This window comes from Penicillium waksmanii (assembly GCF_028829765.1).
Source record: "Penicillium waksmanii strain IBT 27052 chromosome Unknown utg000007l:1.0-4314555.0:1.0-4317578.0, whole genome shotgun sequence".
Classification (NCBI taxonomy): Eukaryota; Fungi; Ascomycota; class Eurotiomycetes; order Eurotiales; family Aspergillaceae; genus Penicillium; species Penicillium waksmanii.
In genome coordinates, this window is record NW_026643253.1 from 662,277 (window position 1) to 679,938 (window position 17,662).

The 17,662-nt window shown below is 47.6% G+C and overlaps 9 protein-coding genes across 9 annotated transcripts; 3 read left to right on the forward strand and 6 right to left on the reverse strand.

The window, feature by feature from the left end:
• Positions 1 to 85: 85 nt before the first annotated feature.
• N7481_007094 (Sirtuin family) lies at positions 86 to 1,916 on the forward strand (the record flags this gene model as incomplete). Its single annotated transcript, XM_057266313.1, has 4 exons — positions 86 to 175; positions 253 to 736; positions 798 to 1,097; positions 1,546 to 1,916. 4 exons carry the CDS (start codon positions 86 to 88, stop codon positions 1,914 to 1,916), a joined length of 1,245 nt encoding a protein of 414 aa, XP_057120514.1.
• A 374-nt stretch (positions 1,917 to 2,290) lies between these two features.
• Positions 2,291 to 2,809, reverse strand: N7481_007095 (DUF427 domain-containing protein; the record flags this gene model as incomplete). The annotated part of the gene is made up of 4 exons (XM_057266314.1): positions 2,291 to 2,322; positions 2,388 to 2,468; positions 2,544 to 2,649; positions 2,729 to 2,809. 4 exons carry the CDS (start codon positions 2,807 to 2,809, stop codon positions 2,291 to 2,293), a joined length of 300 nt encoding a protein of 99 aa, XP_057120515.1.
• Positions 2,810 to 3,639: 830 nt separating this feature from the next.
• N7481_007096 (cupin domain-containing protein) lies at positions 3,640 to 4,185 on the forward strand (the record flags this gene model as incomplete). Its single annotated transcript, XM_057266315.1, has 1 exon — positions 3,640 to 4,185. One exon carries the CDS (start codon positions 3,640 to 3,642, stop codon positions 4,183 to 4,185), a length of 546 nt encoding a protein of 181 aa, XP_057120516.1.
• A 1,662-nt stretch (positions 4,186 to 5,847) lies between these two features.
• Positions 5,848 to 6,989, reverse strand: N7481_007097 (SDR family oxidoreductase; the record flags this gene model as incomplete). The annotated part of the gene is made up of 3 exons (XM_057266316.1): positions 5,848 to 6,615; positions 6,683 to 6,920; positions 6,973 to 6,989. The coding sequence occupies 3 exons, from the start codon at positions 6,987 to 6,989 to the stop codon at positions 5,848 to 5,850; spliced, it is 1,023 nt and encodes a 340-aa protein (XP_057120517.1).
• Positions 6,990 to 7,694: 705 nt separating this feature from the next.
• N7481_007098 (uncharacterized protein) lies at positions 7,695 to 8,615 on the reverse strand (the record flags this gene model as incomplete). Its single annotated transcript, XM_057266317.1, has 2 exons — positions 7,695 to 8,202; positions 8,248 to 8,615. The coding sequence occupies 2 exons, from the start codon at positions 8,613 to 8,615 to the stop codon at positions 7,695 to 7,697; spliced, it is 876 nt and encodes a 291-aa protein (XP_057120518.1).
• A 499-nt stretch (positions 8,616 to 9,114) lies between these two features.
• N7481_007099 (GFA family protein) lies at positions 9,115 to 9,623 on the reverse strand (the record flags this gene model as incomplete). Its single annotated transcript, XM_057266318.1, has 3 exons — positions 9,115 to 9,287; positions 9,339 to 9,500; positions 9,572 to 9,623. 3 exons carry the CDS (start codon positions 9,621 to 9,623, stop codon positions 9,115 to 9,117), a joined length of 387 nt encoding a protein of 128 aa, XP_057120519.1.
• A 336-nt stretch (positions 9,624 to 9,959) lies between these two features.
• N7481_007100 (bZIP transcription factor) lies at positions 9,960 to 11,050 on the reverse strand (the record flags this gene model as incomplete). Its single annotated transcript, XM_057266319.1, has 5 exons — positions 9,960 to 9,993; positions 10,050 to 10,085; positions 10,133 to 10,441; positions 10,490 to 10,879; positions 10,950 to 11,050. The coding sequence occupies 5 exons, from the start codon at positions 11,048 to 11,050 to the stop codon at positions 9,960 to 9,962; spliced, it is 870 nt and encodes a 289-aa protein (XP_057120520.1).
• Positions 11,051 to 14,340: 3,290 nt separating this feature from the next.
• On the forward strand, positions 14,341 to 15,115 carry N7481_007101 (LITAF-like zinc ribbon domain-containing protein; the record flags this gene model as incomplete). Its single annotated transcript, XM_057266320.1, has 3 exons — positions 14,341 to 14,380; positions 14,436 to 14,856; positions 14,950 to 15,115. 3 exons carry the CDS (start codon positions 14,341 to 14,343, stop codon positions 15,113 to 15,115), a joined length of 627 nt encoding a protein of 208 aa, XP_057120521.1.
• An 872-nt stretch (positions 15,116 to 15,987) lies between these two features.
• Positions 15,988 to 16,431, reverse strand: N7481_007102 (uncharacterized protein; the record flags this gene model as incomplete). The annotated part of the gene is made up of 1 exon (XM_057266321.1): positions 15,988 to 16,431. One exon carries the CDS (start codon positions 16,429 to 16,431, stop codon positions 15,988 to 15,990), a length of 444 nt encoding a protein of 147 aa, XP_057120522.1.
• Between the last annotated feature and the right edge of the window lie 1,231 nt (positions 16,432 to 17,662).

The window sequence follows — 17,662 nt, forward strand, 5'->3', positions numbered from 1 at the left end:
ACAGTCCCTCACCCCACACCGCGCTGACGGCGGAGTCTTTCCAATAACACATTGCGCCCATCAGCTATTCACCAAATCCAACAAAATGTCCGTCCCTCCGAATACCATCAATACAAACCCCACCATCCATTCCATCGCCGACCGTATCAAAACCGGCCAAATCACCCGAATCATTGTCCTGACAGGCGCAGGGATTAGCACATCAGCCGGCATACCCGATTTCCGAACCCCAACAACAGGCTTATACGACAGACTAGCACCACTAAAACTGCCCTACCCGGAAGCAATCTTCCACATAAACTACTTCTCCCACTCCCCGAACCATTCTACGCCATCGCACGAGCCCGCCATCCAACAACTCTAAAACCAACCCTTTCCCACGCATTCCTAGCCCTCCTAGCAAAGAAAAACATCCTTCATTTCCTATTTACCCAAAATATCGACGGCCTTGAAGAAGATGCCGGCGTGCCCGCGGAAAAGATACTATGGACACATGGTAATTGGAAAAGTCAACACTGCTACAAATGCAAGGCCGAGTACCCGGACGATCTGATGCAAAAAGCAATCAACGCCAGTGATGTGCCCTATTGTCTCGCACCCAAGTGCGGGGGAGCTATAAAGCCCGATGTGGTTTTCTTTGGCCAAAGTTTACCGAAGGAATTCGATGAGAAGGTGAAACTTATTCCTGAGGCTGATTTGATGCTGGTTATGGGGACTAGTTTGCGAGTTGCGCCTTGTTCGGCGATTCCGCGACAGGTTGAACCGGGTGTTCCGCGGGTTCTGATTAACATGGAAAGATCTGGTGATATGGGGAATCGGGATGGGGATGTTTGTGTTTTGGGGAATTGTGATGAGGGGGGTTTGTGAGTTTGCGGAGGCATTGGGTTGGCGTGATGAGCTTGAGGTTCTTTGGAAGGAGGCTGTTGCTGCTAAGGCTAAGATTGATGGAGGTGGAGGTGGAGGTGAAGATGGTCCGGACCTGGATGCTTGTATTGCTAAGATGGCTGCGCAGATGGATGAGCGGTTGGGTATTTCGAAGGGTCATAAGAAGATGTTGGAGAATCATCTTGGTGATAAATTTGCGAAGATGATGGCTGGTAATCGTCCAACTTGAAGATCATGATGTATCAGGACCGGGGCCCTGTAGATACATAGAGAATGGAATGATATTCGGCATCTTCAGCACCGTGCTCCTTCTACTAGTAGTATCTGTCTCTCTGATCGCCACCATCGCCACATACAGTCCTGGAGCTCCAGGGCTCTTTCACGGAATTGACAGCTTCCTATATACCCCCAAATGATGCAATTATGATGTGACTCAGAACAACCACCACAATCAATCATCCATCTGAGCTTCATTTCCAGGGCAATCTCACGTTCTTCCTGTCTTGTCTTCAAGTTCCGTTTTCCCCTGTACTGCTACCTGCCATTACCACTACCACTACCAACCACCTCCACCTCGACCTCCATGCACCCCCAAAATGGTCTGCCATCCAGAAAACCCCCTCCCACACATCCACCGCTACATAACAACCCACAGCACAGAAGGCGAAGCAGTATTCGTCTCCCATGCGCAGATACCAGACTACATGCCCAGCACACCGGCCGGAACCGACGGAGAAATCGCGTTATTGTACTCCACAACCTCAACACCAGCCAACACATCCGACGAATGCGATATCGCAATGTATGACGAATTCCTACACCAACCGCCCGGGATTACCGTTGAGGATGGAACGGTGTTTCGAATGATTGATTTACAACCTGGAAAGGTGACGCCGATGCATAGGACTGTTAGTCTTGATTATGGGATTGTGCTTGAGGGAGCTGTTGATCTTGTGTTGGATTCGGGGGAGGTTAGACGATTGGGGAGGGGGGGATGTTTGTGTTCAGCGGGGAACGGCGCATTCGTTTAGGAACGTTGATAAGGATAGGTGGTGTCGGTTGCTTTTTGTTTTTTTGCCGATGGTGAAGTTGGTTGTCAAAGGGAAGGAATTGGAGGCTGAGGTTTACGATAAGGGGTTTGATAAGCCGGATGGGGCGGGGATGGGGATAGAGGAGATGGAGGTGGGGAGTGATCTTCCCAGTTCTCCTGGGAACATGAATATCCCTAGAAATATGTGCGACTTTCAAGTTGGAGTTGTATTTGGGCTATGCGGGAAATGTGGGATACATCGTGATGCCTTCTGCGCGGATATGATAGCCCCGTGTGTTCCGTCTCCGAGTCCTAGTGCGTTCAGCTCTGAATGTATTACCATGCTAGGATTACACCTGGACATGAAACTTCAACTCATTGCACAGTCACTTCAACCTTGGATTTATCTGTGTCGAGGCTAGTCAGTTCCAAGGTCAAGTCTCATTGTGAAGTACTAGTAAGATGGACTCACAGAAAGCAATATGATCCTTAATATTCTTCGCCTTTTCATATGGCTCCGCATAATACCAGGCTGCATCCTCGACACTTGAATCTATAAATATTTGTCAACATGTATTCTCAAACCCAGCTGGATGCCCTTGTCAGATTTATCACGGGCATTTCTCACCTCCCGTATTGATGCGGTAGTAATTCGCAGTCCCTTTCCATGGGCAAAAGGTGGTGCTATCCGTCTTGACAAAGACAGCGTTATCTTTAATAGAAGAGCGTGGGAACTGCCTCGAAGCCGTCAGTACCGGCGGTCCAATGTTCGTGGCTGTTCATATTTTGAGTGTGGCGGGGACCAGGTCATACGTAGATGTTTCCTTCGACTTCTTCCCAACTCGAGGCCGAGGCCAGGAGGAGGTCGCCTAGTTTTGCTTCGGCAGCCGGCATTTTCGCGGTTCCTTTGAGAGGTGTTATTCCCGTTCTTAAGACTAAACACTGGGCGTGGCAGTGGTGGTTGAGGTGTTGCTAAGTGATAGCGTCACTGCTGCGGGGAAGTGCAGATCTCCGTCTCCAGACTGTCATCATTCGATTTACTGGGATTTCACGTGGTAAGTTTGGTGAATTTATAGTTCGCTGAGCCTTCGTAAGATTTAGATACGAGTCTGAACAGAGATATGTTTTTGATATTACTCCGAACGTTCATACAGGTTGTGAATCTGTCGATTTGGTACAACATTTGCTGATGCCTTGCCGCCTGAGGCATTAAGGCCCCAACAAAGATCGACCTCCCAATAACAAACACAAATAGCGAATCGACGAATTCAATTCGGCGTTTCAGGATGAAATCATTCATCCTTTATCCTTAGCCCATTTACCCTTAGCCCATTTACTAAGAATCTCGCACATTCGGCTTTCTCTTTCTTTTTAACGCCGAGCTTTACACCCACCAAAGGCAAGCGTGGTCAATTTGTAAGCCATCGGTAGCGTCGCCAAGAAACACAAGGCTGCACTAAACGAGGAAAACCTCACATTCAGCCCCATATATTAGTTTGGCGATTCTTTTTTGGGGCTAAATGGGTCCGCAGCTAAAGAAGCCTCATGCTTAGAAATTGAAGATTATCAATCAAACAGCAGTTTGGTCTCGCAGAGCATCAATGAAACTTGAATGCACTATAAAAGGCAACAAAAGTCTACTTAATCAAGGATGAATATACAGCAGAAAACCAATCTTTCGAACAAACCACAACATTTCCATCAGAAATATCTCCATCTTCAAAATGGACACTCCAATCCGCCGCATCATCGCCGAACATGACAAAAAAGGCAAAGCCTCCTTCGTCGCCGACGAGTACCTAACCCCCTACGACCCAACAACCGCACCAGAATTCACCACCCCAGATGCCAATTCCGGATTCGGCGTGATTCAAATCCACCGATCGCGCGGATTTCCCGTGGACAATATGCGCCAGCTTCCCGATCCACATAAGACTCTCGTGCCCTTGGCCGATACAAAGGGACCCTCTTGTCGAGTTATCGATCTCCCGCCCGCTGAAGCGGGGTGGATGCATCGGACCCTGAGCTTGGACTATTTTGTCGTGTTGACTGGCACTGTGGGGTTGATTACTGATGGGGGTGTGGAGAAGGTTCTTAAACCGCATGATGTTGTTGTTTGTCGTGGGACGAATCATGAATGGGTTAATCGGGGACAGGATGTTGCGAGGATTTTTGGCGTCGTTGTGCCCAGCCAGGAGATTGTTACTGAGGATGGGGTGAGGTTGGAGAAGACGGCTGCTGGGCCTATTTATGATCCTGAAGAGGAGTGAGATGTCCACTGGTGCCAGTGGTGCCCAGGTGGTCCAGGGGTGGATGATGGGTAGAGCTAGAAATATGCCAACACTACTAGTACTAATAAACGTACTTTCAGTTTAGAGAAGGAAAAATAGTAGAACTTGAGTACTAGTAGTGATAGTACATATTAACTTAGACTTTAATCTCCATGATTGTGAAATTTAGAATACGGTTAACACTGGCATCAAAGGGTCCGTAGCTCTGTTGGATAAAAATCAATTGAACTGAGCGAAAGCTAACTATCGTCTACCGCATATCCCTCCAACACAGCTTTCACGCACGCCGCAGCCGTGACAGCAGCATAGCTTTGCCAATCTTTGTTGTTATGGCCGTCCGCGTAATCACAGACACCCTTAATGAAAAGGGTCGGTAAATTAACCCAATCTCTCGGGACCATTGTGTCAAAGGCGATCAAATTATACTCAGGGCAATTCTTTCACGTCTTGCCCAGATCTCATGACTTTATCCCCGGAGCCAACGATGCCGATGTGGATTTTGGGCCTTGGCGGGTAATCCTTAGTCGATGCCTCTTGTAGTGGCTTGCTCAAGATTAGTAACCCCTTTTGACATCCAAGCTGTTGGCAGCTCAGCCGTCGTGCCTCTGTACATATTAAGTCCGACCCGTCTTTCCAGGCGCATACACTGCACGCCGCCGGATCTTGATGTTTGTGTTGGTATTCGGACTGAAATAGCTCGTCTTTATCAATGCCTGGATACCCAGACATCTCAGGGCTAAACATACTCTGCAAGAGAGCGAGATGGAGAGAAAGCTTCGTCTCAATGCGTTCTCGCACTCGCCTCGCCTTTAATTTAGCCATCTTCCCCATACTGGACAGGATAACGAGAACGATGTTATGGTGCAAGATTCTGCCCATGAAGTACGTGTTGTGATTCCCGGCTGCTTTGCCGTATCCACCGAATCCTTTGATCCAGATGTCGTCGAAAATCTCGCAGACAGCGCCTATTTCGAAGGTTCTCACCCGGGGCAGCCCACAATACAAAATGATCAATCCCCAGGACCACGGCTAGTAGGAAGGGCATTGAATACTATGAACATAATGACTCTAATATTGTGTCAATACTTTATCTTTCTTTCAATACATCCAGGGCAACGGTATTGCTTGAATAATACTCGTACCGGTGCAGGGAGCGGCTTGGTAGTGTAGGGCGGTCCGTAGGACAGTGGGCAATATTTAGTAATTCAATTTTCGACTGGCTTAAAACAAAATGCTTCCTGTTATTGGTCAGAATACCATGGGTCTAGACCTAATTCCAGGGTAAAGACTTTGAGGTATTCGTTTTTCAAATATTGCGACATCCTCGATGCTAAACATATTCCGGGGAGAGCTTTCATTCGTTATTGGAAATGGGAACGGGGATAATAGTAGTGCCAAGACCAGTATCAAAATATCAACAAAAGGAGCAGACCTGATCCTTTTCAAGTTCAAGTTGTGTTCAATACCAGGGTAGCTACTGGTACCATGACGTTATGTGAAGCGATCCCGAATTGCATCCCGGTGATATGGGTGAATCTTGATAGTATATAGTGTTGTGTTTGAACAATTCATTTATAGTTCACATGATCGCCAGTTTTCGATGAATGCGAGGTCAGGAAATACCCTTCCGAGTTCCCGAAATCACGCCAATTTATCCTTAACCTGCCCAATAAAATCACTAACCGTCTCATGGAAACTGCGATACTTAACCCCCAACTCATCCGCCACCGTCTGCCCATCAACACCATACGGGAAAGTAGGTTTTGTCCCCGAAACATAATTATCCGTAACGACACCCCTCGCCCACTCAAAGTTCTCCTTGATGATATCCGCCGCATACTCGTAAGAAAATGGTTCCAGCGCCGCAGGCAAGAATCGCTTCCCACTCGCCTCCGGTCTCAGCAGCGCCTGAACATGCGCCTCGGCTAGATCCCGCGCATCAATCCATGCAGGGACACGGGCTCCGGGCAACGGGTCCACACCCGCAGCGACAGCCCAAAGACCGGCGTTGGACTCATTGAGTGATTCGATGTTGGCCACGGGGTGGACGACAGGTCCAAAGACCATTGGCGGACACAAGGTGACGAGGTCGAAGGGTGGGTTCTCGGTCTTGATAAACTCCCACGCTGCTAATTCGGCGTATTTCTTTGAGCCGCGGTATGCTTCGACGGAGGTGGCTGTTGGGGAGGCGGCCGCTTCGTAGGTGAGTGGGTTCCAGTTTTGCGCGGTGTATGTGAAATCGGGGCCCGGGGTGCTGTTCACATCGACGATTGAGGCGAAGGAGGAGGTGAGGACTATCCGCTTGACGTTTGTACCGGGCTTTGCGGACGCGGTCAGGATGGATTTCACGCCGTTGATTGCGGGGAGGATGAGTTCTTCTTCGTTGTTGGTTGTGTTGTAGAAGAAAGGCTGGAGAAGACCGTCATTTAGAATTGTAGGGTATGGTACGGTGGGAGGATCGCGGGAGACAGCTCACGCTAGCGACGTGGATGACAGCATCAATGCCCTCCATCACTGAGTCGAAGACGCCGATCTTGGTGAAGTCTTCCACGACGACGAAGTCGAGTTGCGAGGCGTACTGCGGGCGTGCGGCTTTCATTTCTTCGCCCTTCTTAATTGATCGGGTTGAGCCGCGGACTTTCAGGCCCTTGGCTAGGAGGTTATCGACAACATGCGCGCCGATGAAGCCGGTTGCGCCGGTCACTAGGACGTAGCTGTAGGTGTATTAGCGCAAGTCGCGGGGAGATTGGAGGAGGGGGCCCATACAATGGGTGCGCGGTCATTTTGTTTCTGGTTGAAGAGTGAAACTTAACGTGGAGGAAGAAGAAGGAGATGAGTGGGAAAGAGTAGGGAGTAGTAGTGGAAGGGTAAACCCTTAGCCTGTTTACCCCAATTGTTACCCCGCGTGGGATGTGTGGGGGTCTTTCGGCTTAACTCCGATCCTATCGCCATGCCAAGCCGAAGAAGTATACCTTCAACAATAGACTGAATCTTTGATAATTCCAGCTCATCGGAAAATGGGGTCTTTGATCGTAGAAGAAAATCAACCGACTAGACAGTCGGTGAGCAAGTATTTCCATAGTACTGCATGCCCTTTCTACTGGGTGTGGCCCCGGCGCCACTCCTACTCCGGTAGTATGTTAGGTATACTAGTAGCTCTATTTATTTCTCTGCGGGCCACGTCACTTTCGTCTCTAAATCCTTTATCTCCTTCCCTTCCGCACACCATTTCTCTCTGCAACTGTCTCTTGAGCGACAGAGGGAACATCATGACTTCATATCAGTGTATTCCGCAATTGGAAGAAAGCCTGAGCAGCTGGGCACTGGCATTTGATGCGACTCAGGATCTTCTAAAATACATGCATATTGTTTCTACCCACGGTGGCCACCGTTTTTCTGAATATATTTCTTTTTCAAGTTCGGAGAGTTCCATGTCATTCATATAATATCCACCTGGGCAACTATAGCAAATCCCAAGTCCAATACATTTATGCAATAACAGTATCCTCCGAAACAGCATCATCATCGCGATCGCCAATCACAAAATTTTCCGAGGAAGCTGGCACCACAGGCTCGGTCTCATCCTCGGTTTCATCCATGAAGCTCCAATCCCCCACCTCAACCAACGAAGCAAAGTCAATCAGAGTAGTCTGTCCCGTCCGCTGACAAAACAGCATATCTTCAAGAAGTCGAGGATTACCAACCTCGACATCACACTCGTCGAGTAAACTGATAGCGTCCCGGATACGCTCAATAAGGACGTTCTGCTCCTCGAAGCTCAACTCCTCAATGATATCAGCAACCCGGTGCCCGGATCTCTTCTCCATAACGATAATGTATCCTTGCGGGAAGATACTCGAGCACATAATCTGCCCAGTGAAAAAGCAACTTGCGAAACAATCCGGCACGGCTACTCCATTCGCTTTGCGCCGTTCGATGGTCTCGTATACTTTTGATTCGATCGCGTACCTGATTTCGTTAGTTCGGATTTCTTTGCTGTACTTCAGTCCAGTAGGGGATAGATAGTTAGGAGATACTCACTTCTCGAGTCCTTCTGGTGCCCAACACTTGGCTATACATGTCACCCCATTGAAAATGACTTCGAAGACGGCTTTGGACGTGTCATTCCTGTCTCCGGAAATGCCCCCGACGCACTCAACGGCGACAGTCGCGATTTCGCCATCGCCGCAGATGATCGTGTGTCTTGTGACCGGGAATCTTCCTCGACCATCGTCCATATCAACGTACGCCCGCTGAGTGACGGGTGATGCAACATCCGGTAGTGACTCCGGGTCTTCGTACTTCATTATGCTGGCTCCGTGGGGAGATAGGGAGCCAGGGTATAGAGTCCAGTCGTAGATGTTGACAGCTCGGCGGAACTGCGGGTCATGGACACTATGCAGGGACATTCTTTGCGAAGATTTGTATATTTAGAGTGCTTGTGGGTGTGGGAATTGGAAGGTGGGTGTGTTTAGTTGAGGAGGGAAAAGTTCTAGCATTGAGGGAAGCTTTTTTATTCATGTTTCGCGCCTTCCGACTCCCAATCTGAACTATAGCCAGTTCTCATTTTGGTTTAGTCGTGTTTATATATCGCTAACTATGGTTCAAGTGCCTTCCTTGGGAATAATTACTTCTTTGGGTTGTCTAGGAAAGGAGCCACCCATCAAAAGTTAACCCGCTTCCGGCGCCGACGATATGGAACTAATATACCGTCATGATAGAATCATTGAAAATTCGTTTTGTAATCAGTTCAATACATCCAAATACTGACTAGTGAGATGGAAAGAGCCAGATTCCATCTCAACAAAGATATGCACATATACCATTTTGAAAAGAGCTTGAAGCACCTGTGGTCATCAGCGCTGCATGCCTCCGTCTATCGATCAGAAATCCAAAACAATGCAGCACTCAAGGCATCTCCGGCGCCTGGTTTGCACTCACGATAGGCGTAACATAGCCAAGCCGACGCGTAGCAAAAATCTCCACTCCGATAGGAATTGCAGTATCGTGAAGATTTCCCGACTTGATCTGGGTGACACCCGGCATGCCCTCCGGCTGGGAGTAGAGGCTTGATCCGCAGTCTGAAACTGTTAGTTTGCATTCCAGAGCCTAGAACTTGGGTAGAGACATACCTCCACAGAAAAAATGGCGATGCTCCTTTCCGGATACATCTGCAAGTCTAGCCCAACTTTTGGGCGTTCCTTTGCTGACCGCAAAGTTGGTGGTTGGGACGGCGACATTGGATGAGAATGCGCTCCCACTCCACTGTTGACATCCGGCACAGTGGCATAGGGCTGTAAGGGCAGGTTCACCTGATATTTTCCATTAATCCTGCGTTCCTGTGAGGTTTGACGAATTTGCGTACCGGTGTATGTAAAGGCGATATTGCCGCAGGCACAGTTTCCGGAACCAGGCATTTTCGTTGATAACTTCAAGGGTAGGTTCGAAGGTAGGTTCTTAGTATGATGTCTGTGAGCAAATTCTTCTTTTCGATACCTCATCTTCGTCGGGGGCCGGACGGGCATTTGTATTTCGAGCAGATCGATGATTCCACATCACATATCGAAAGCCCCACCGAATGATATCAAACCTTTCCCGGCGAGCTGTCCTACGGGATTCCATTCTTGGGGTCTAGTATGCTGCGCCACCTAAATCTTTGGAATCATTACCTGCACTTCAATCTTGGCGCACGGTCGCTCAGATCCGCTGAAGATACACAATGTCTATTGGACCCTTTACCTTCCAGAATGATTTCACTCCTGGCAAAAGTTGAATAATCCGTTCCATCTGTTAATTCAATTCATATTCCTTACAGATTCGATCTAATTATTTGATCCAATAACTCCTCAAACACCTCTTCCTCCATAATCGCACCAAACCTAAAACTATCAGCAAAACTCTCAAGCATTCAAAAGATCACACTCACCCATAACACTTAATATGAGGAATCATAGCCGATCGCAACATCTCCAATGTTTCGAGATCTATGGACGCAAGATCAAAATATTTCATTAATCGATTCCACGCTTGCACGGGTGTGACATATCCATCCAGTCCAAGATGACCAGATAATTCGAACAGCTTATCCAATTGCTGGGCAGGGACCTCCCATGATGTTTTATCTTCGAGTTCCATAGGGGCCCCCACTAAAATCATTCCCTGCATGGACATTGCATGTCCGGATGGCTCATCCGAGTCTGGAGCCCGGGTGTGAAAGAGACATGGTCGTTCCAAACTGCGTGCGTGTGAGTTTCCGTTCGGAAGGTTATGCTGGGAGACTTACGATAGAACGAAATCTATGCCCATTTGAGTTAAATTTAGATATTTCGCACTCCCACTTTCCGATGGGTTATTTATTTGCTCATCGCTGAGTTCCGAGTTATGGTGATGACGGTGAGCATCTTGCACCATGTGCGTCGCCGAATTTGGAATCGTGACTGAAAGATGTTGATGATGCCCATGATTCCCAAATATAGTAACCTCCGCCAGCGGGGCACTTCTCAGCTGGAAGTTCTGCGGTAGTGGGATTGAACAACGCAAAGCGATCTCCCGCAGAACGCCATTCTCAAACTCAAGCTCATTTAATTCATCTGCCAAAGAGGTCAGGCTATACAACCGATGCAGCTCATCTTCAAGGCTACGAAGTCGGTGATCCCTCTGTTCGCGGTGTTTCCTGTAAGTTTGAAAATTGAGCACTGCCCACGGAATCAATCTCCTTCGCCTTCTTCGCCTCTATAGCTTACTTTTGTGCCCTTCGCACTTGTTCGCGGCGGCGGTCATAATCTGTTTTTGGCGGATTGCTGGGGTCCACATTCTCCGTCGGCTGTGCTATACTAGAGTGCATTTGGCGATACTGATAGAAATGTATTTTTTCCCTGAAAGTGTGAAACTCAAAGGAGGAGAAGAAGTGCCAGCACATGTTTGTTGGTGATAAGATGTTACGTAACTGGCTAAATCAGGCTAGGAGGCGCTCTGGCCAATAGGACTGAAGATTGCACGCGAAGTAGGGGCCATGCGAGATGATTCCAAAGCACCAAACTCAAATGATTCCACATCGCTAGTCTTGCGGCTAAATTCTGCTTTGAGAAATTTGAAACAAATTCTCCCTATCTTTTCATCCATCAATCACTCACCGGGGTACCTACTCTTACTTCAGACCGGAAATTGCTATGCTCAACACAAACTAATGGTGACTTAGAGTTGGATGCCCTGCCCAGGTGAAGCTTTGTGAAGATATATAATTAGTAGCATTGCTGATCTTCTATTATTAAACGAACTTGAATTACTACTACCTAGGTAGTAACACTGGCACACGCATAGCTCGGGCCCGGGCGAGATGACCTTCGACCCAAATTTAGCCACCAACCACCATCATAATTATATTCTTTTTCCTGACCTCCAGCCACAGGGGTTTGGTTTGAAAGCGTACTCACGATTTAGGTCCCAGAGGTCGTTTTTCCTGTAGAATAGCCCTGAGCTTTCAGAGCTTGATCATCTCTTTATCCAGATGAAACGCCAAAAGAATGGGCATTAGGCACCTCTACCGGAATCCTGACCGAAATCTAAAGGAATTTACTACTAAGCGTGATATTAAAATCGGAGATCCTCCCGACTCACTGGTATAACTTCATATATATATCAAATAATGGTTCGGGTTTTTTTATATGCAACACGGTCTGTTGTGTGCTATGAAATACGCGCTCCTTGGAGACGAGATTGATGATGAGTCCCTTTTCTGATTTAATTTTAGGCTCTTGACTACATATTGGACGCTGTTTGCGGGGGAACTTGTGAAGCAAGGGAAAGTACACCATGTCGATGGAACAGCCAGAAGTGTGGAGAATGTTTCCTTGTGAAGAGCAGAGGGTTTTCTCGCAGGATCTCGACTAAGGTGTTTTGATCTCCATGATGACCTTTCAATGGCTGTCTGTATCTTTTAGAATAGATTTTATACCACCTAATTCTCAACATCTGATTAAAAAATGCGTGTTCGAGTTTTCAACGTCCAGTACAGCGCTCCATAAGTAAACGCAGGCTCGTTGACGAAGTAGGCTCGGCAATTGTGCAGAAAAAGAGACCGCCCGTATTACCCGCGTATTACCCGCGGTTAAATTTACTGGTCTTCCTAATATGACTTGGAGGCAGCTATATATCTCACTCCTCTTAGAACTAGAATCATACCGCCCTATGTGATTTTTAGTTGAATGGTTACTACTCGGAGACGGTTAGGCGTTGGCATCACCCCTCATTAATGTAGCCAGTGCTAATCTAAATTTAGCACTATAGCCCGTGTGGCGCAATGGTAGCGCATCAGACTTCTAATCTGGGGGTTGCGAGTTCGAGCCTCGCCATGGGCTCGTTTTTTTGAAGAAATTAACAATTTTGTTCTGCTGTTATTGTGTTGTTGTTAACAATACAGAAAGGGTGAAGTAGACAGACAAAAATGGTGATGGGAGGATGGTGCAAAAATATGAAAAGACAGAAGGAACGGCATACGCCCAGGTGCCCAAGGCTTTATTTACCTGATGCCTAATACACCTTTTTCTATTGAAAAATTAGAGACAACGTCTCATCAAAAAGCTTAGTTTTATGTCAATGTTCAATATTTTTATTTTTTTAGATTTCCTTCCTAAATTTACTAAGTAGCCTCTTTAGCCTTTTCCTGAAAATCCACCATCACTAATTCTATGTAAGGAGTGAACAAAGCATACTACATTCAAGTTGCTAACACTATTTAACACAGTATTCCTTCTTCAACGGAATAGTATATTTCCCTCTGTTCAGGTCACGGTGTCAATAGAGGATTTTGGCCTATTATCCCAAGGTCTGACTGACATTCTGCAGCACATCTGGGCATTTAAAGCCCTTGATCTGTATAATGACAGTCTTTGAAGGGTGCTTTGTTGCAAGCTTGTGGGCATGTCTCTTGCTATTTTCTTCAGAATCATTCCCCTTAAGATGCTCTTCTATGAGCATCTCGCATTTCTATTTGTAAGTTCTTCTAGAATGAGAGGCAGAATTGAAGGAATGGAAAACCGTATGACTTGCGAGTGGCAGCAGGACGTGACAATTTGGGGGTAGGGTGATACTCCATCGCCAACTGAGTGACATGGACTTCTACACCAAGCCTGGAGTGATTTCTCAAAAGCCTACCTAAATATATGGTACAGTACGTCCCGAAACTGGTGCAACCGCCTACACTCTTTGAGTAATTCTCTAGCCCCACCGCCAAGATAAAATAGACTACATTAGGAGTAGAACCGGAATCTCAATATTCCTGTACCAGTCTCGATACCGTGATATACTTTAGTTAAATACGGTGCCTCGTCTCGTAACTGTATTTAAGCCCCCGTATTGTAACAACTCAAACTTACTTAAATCCTCGCAGGGCGGTACTAGAATCAGCCGCACTAGCATGGCAGGAGGTGGTTGGCAAGTGAATTAGATTAGACCGAAAGCCCTGTGGGTCCATAAGCTGACGGGCTGACGGGATGAAGGGGTGCGATCCCCGGCTTCCACCGCTAGTAGGGAGTACTCGTCGAATTAAGTTTCTTCGGGAGCCTTGGCGAGGCTTAAGTCAACCCTTAGAGATTGGCTGTTAGCTTCCTTTCAGTCCGTCAGCTTCGATTGAATTATTTAGGTTCACTAGCGAGCCTGAAGCCATACCTGGTAATACACCATGGACAAAAAGTCTGGCCCACGGCCCATCCACGAACCGAGCCCCAGTCAGTGCATAGCCTCCTCTCACGGACAGCTGCCCAACGAGGCTACGCCACGAGTTAGAGAAATAAGCGATGATCCTTGAACGAGAAGATGTCTCAGGGTTGAAGATGAGCTGTTCCATTGGAGGTTCAGGTAGAACAGCACGTCGAAATCCACACGAGGTCGGTACGGAATACGAGATAGGGCAGTGCACTACTACTCACAGACGCCCTGTACAGCTAGATTTGAAGGGGCATCAGTCTTAACGATCGAATTGGGGCGCCTTAATTATAACCCGCTCGTGATAAAAGTGTAGACCCCAATCTCGCGATTGAATTAAAATCTCGCCCAACTCGCTTTGCCCAGTGTTTTCGCGATCTGCTCTTTGTTACAACCCTGAGACCCCCCGGATTGCGAGAACAAACGTTCATCATGGCTGAGCATAACCAGATCAATAACCAGGACAGCGAAGGTCAGTTCCCTCAATTCTCCGAGTCTTCGAATGACCATCTCTAAGTTAAACCTAGGTCTCACTCCTCTCGCAGCACCTCCGTACTCGGGCAGCATCCAGCCAGCTCCCTCCGAAGCTACAAGTGCTCACTCTGAGAAGCCTCCGCTTCACGGCGACTATAATGCAGCCCCTCCCGTCCACACCAGCGAATCTACCAGGGCATACCAGGGACAGCCGCACCCCGATCAGATCAATGGACCCGGTGTTGGCCAGTATCCGGTGAACTCGCCGTCGGATGTCAAGGCGTACCCTGGTCAGCCAACTCCCCAGATTCAACAACAGCAGGGCGCGTACAATACATCGCATGGCCAGCAGACTGGCTATGCCACGGCTACACCTTTGCATGCGCTTCTATCAGTACCGTGTCCGGTGGATTGTCCATGCTGCGGAAAACGCGAAATGACGCGAATTGAGGCGGTTAGTGGAACGAAGACACAGTGAGTTGAAGCCCTGATTCTAATACAAAACCGATCGACTGGTCGATTACGCAGGTCGATCAAATGTGATATACGATACTAACGTCTTAATAGTGGGTGGGCTGCTTTACTCTGTTGCTGCTGCTGTCTAGGATGCATTCCTTACTTGATGTCCTCGCTTAAGGATATCAATCACTACTGCGGCCAGTGTAGTGCTAAACTAGCGACTTGGCACGACAGTGGGCGTGTCGAGGTACTGCAGACCGGACAAAGGAAATAATTGCGTCGTTAGGTGTTGGGGTTGGGGTTGTTTGCTTCGCCTGCCTTTGCCTTTCTGCTACGGTGCTTTGAAGTGATACCACTTGGTTTTATGATCACGGTGTAATCTTTCTGCTCGGAGTGGGTTGTGCCTATGCCTAATTCAAACTTTTTTTACATGGTCATACTTGCACTATGAAGTGTCCGTGAAGCAAAGCAACGCCCCTTTTTCCTGAATTTCTTATCCCGGCCCTTCATTTTCAGTATTTCAGGGCCGCAGCGTGCGCAGCGCGCGTCACAGTATCATTGCTGTAGCCTGCATATTGCTTTGGGAGTTGGACCCCAGCTCACGTGGTTTATATAGACCCGTATCCGCCAGGCAACAGGAAGATCAGCTGCTGCAACTACAACAGCTGGATCTTGTCATATAAATCAAATCACACTTGTACCTCAATCCAGGGTTTAACCTTGCGAGGGGTCGCGGGTAAATTAAATCCACCACTACTACTACTACTACTACTACTACTGCCTGTAATACCGTTATGTCCTATGGAATCATGTAGGATCGCTTGGTAGTTCTAATAATTTAGCAAAGATCGCTCGCCTGCTTCCCCCCCTTTCCCTTAACTGTCACATTTTGCTCTTTCATCTTACACCTACTATCCATAATACAGAAGGCTGTGCCAATACGGTAGAGAGTAAAACTTGGTATCCCAAGATGATATTGTTTTCTATGGCTTCTGCCAATTTTGATTACTTACAGGGATAACTTAGAGCCCTTATTGTCAATGATGTCAACAGAACACATCACAACTCGAAATGCTCCAACCAGCCCCCTGGCTCCTGTGGCGGGCGGCCATCCAATAACATCTTGCCAACTCAACCCCTTCCTAATCAGAGCACAAAAAGACCGGCAATGACTGCGGCACCGCCCAGCACTATTTCTTGAGCGGTGGCAATCGGCATGGCCGCATTGGAGGTGGCAGCTGCAGAACCCGAGCTTGTCGAGCTTGTAGAAGTCGCCATGTTGGTAGCAGGAGTTGTGGTAGCACCTGCTTGATACTTCGATGATGCCGAAGAGACTTGTTGCGAATAATCGCTCGCGGTCATGGGAATCTTTGTGAAGCATGAAACACTACTGCTGCTTTCCGTAGCAAAGATGTCAGCCATTTTGCCCATTTTGCCGCCAACACAGCAATATTTGCCGTCGGCCGAATCTTGCTCAACGCCGAAGCAGCATGGGTCGTTTTTGCCACTCTCCCAGCCCTGTGGGCAGGTTGCCGTTGTAGTGGCCGCGAGGGATAGGGCTATAAGCAGAAGACTCTTGAAAGATGGCATTGCCAGTTTCAAGTGGACCAGGTAAGAGTAATTATGAATGATTGATTGAGCGCGTTCAGAGACTCTGAATATGGATTGTGCTTACCTTTTATAGACGGTATGGATGCTAAGGAGCTTGCTGGGGCTGAAAAGCCCAGCGCACGGAGCTGCGAAAACTTTGATAACTTCCTTCTTGATTGGTGTAAACTCCGAATGCTTAGCGAAGAACTAAAGACGAGGCTTGCATATACGACCTATTCGGGCCTGGGGCTGGGGCTCGGGCCTGGGGGCCTGAAAGGAGAATTGTGTTTACCAGATATTATTACTATTGATCTCCACCCGTCTTAATATCTTTGTACTTCCTAATACTCGCGACCCCCAATTCTAGCAGCAATGTTTTTCTCTACCTTGCTTAAGCAAAGACATTCTGGGATGAATTCTAGTTACGTCTTTATTAGAACTTTCTACTATATTTCCTGCTTAGTGTGCCCAGGCCGCTACCGTTTGGAGCCGCTTCTCTTATTTGAAACCCTGTACCAGTACCGCTTAGTATGTCCAACCCGTTCGGTGAACTTTACGACAAACAAGTAGGTTCCAAGCCCCCTATGTAATGGCAAATTCGGATCACTCGATGCTGACCCTATGATGCCTGCCTACTACCCTGCCATGCTACAGTGGCACCGCAAAAGTCTGTGACCACCCCTATTGACCGCCTTCTTAAGATATAAAGACTAGGTCTCGCCAAAAGTAGAAGTGATTGATTACACTATACTACTTCAGGTGATACTTGTCAAGCATAGGAAGGTGGAGACAAAAGCGGTCAACAAGGGGTCACAGACTTTTGCGGTGCCACTGTAGTGCGGCTGATTCTAGTACCGCCCTGCGAGGATTTAAGTAAGTTTGAGTTGTTACAATACGGGGGCTTAAATACAGTTACGAGACGAGGCACCGTATTTAACTAAAGTATATCACGGTATCGAGACTGGTACAGGAATATTGAGATTCCGGTTCTACTCCTAATGTAGTCTATTTTATCTTGGCGGTGGGGCTAGAGAATTACTCAAAGAGTGTAGGCGGTTGCACCAGTTTCGGGACGTACTGTATGTCCAACCTTTAGAGATTGGATCAATTTCTACCGTTAGACGGCAACCGTAGAATCTAGGTATGTTAGCCCTGGAAGTGCCTGTATTTGAATGTCGTAGTATGGTTGTCGCATTGGAATATACTATATATTCTATATAACAAACTACCT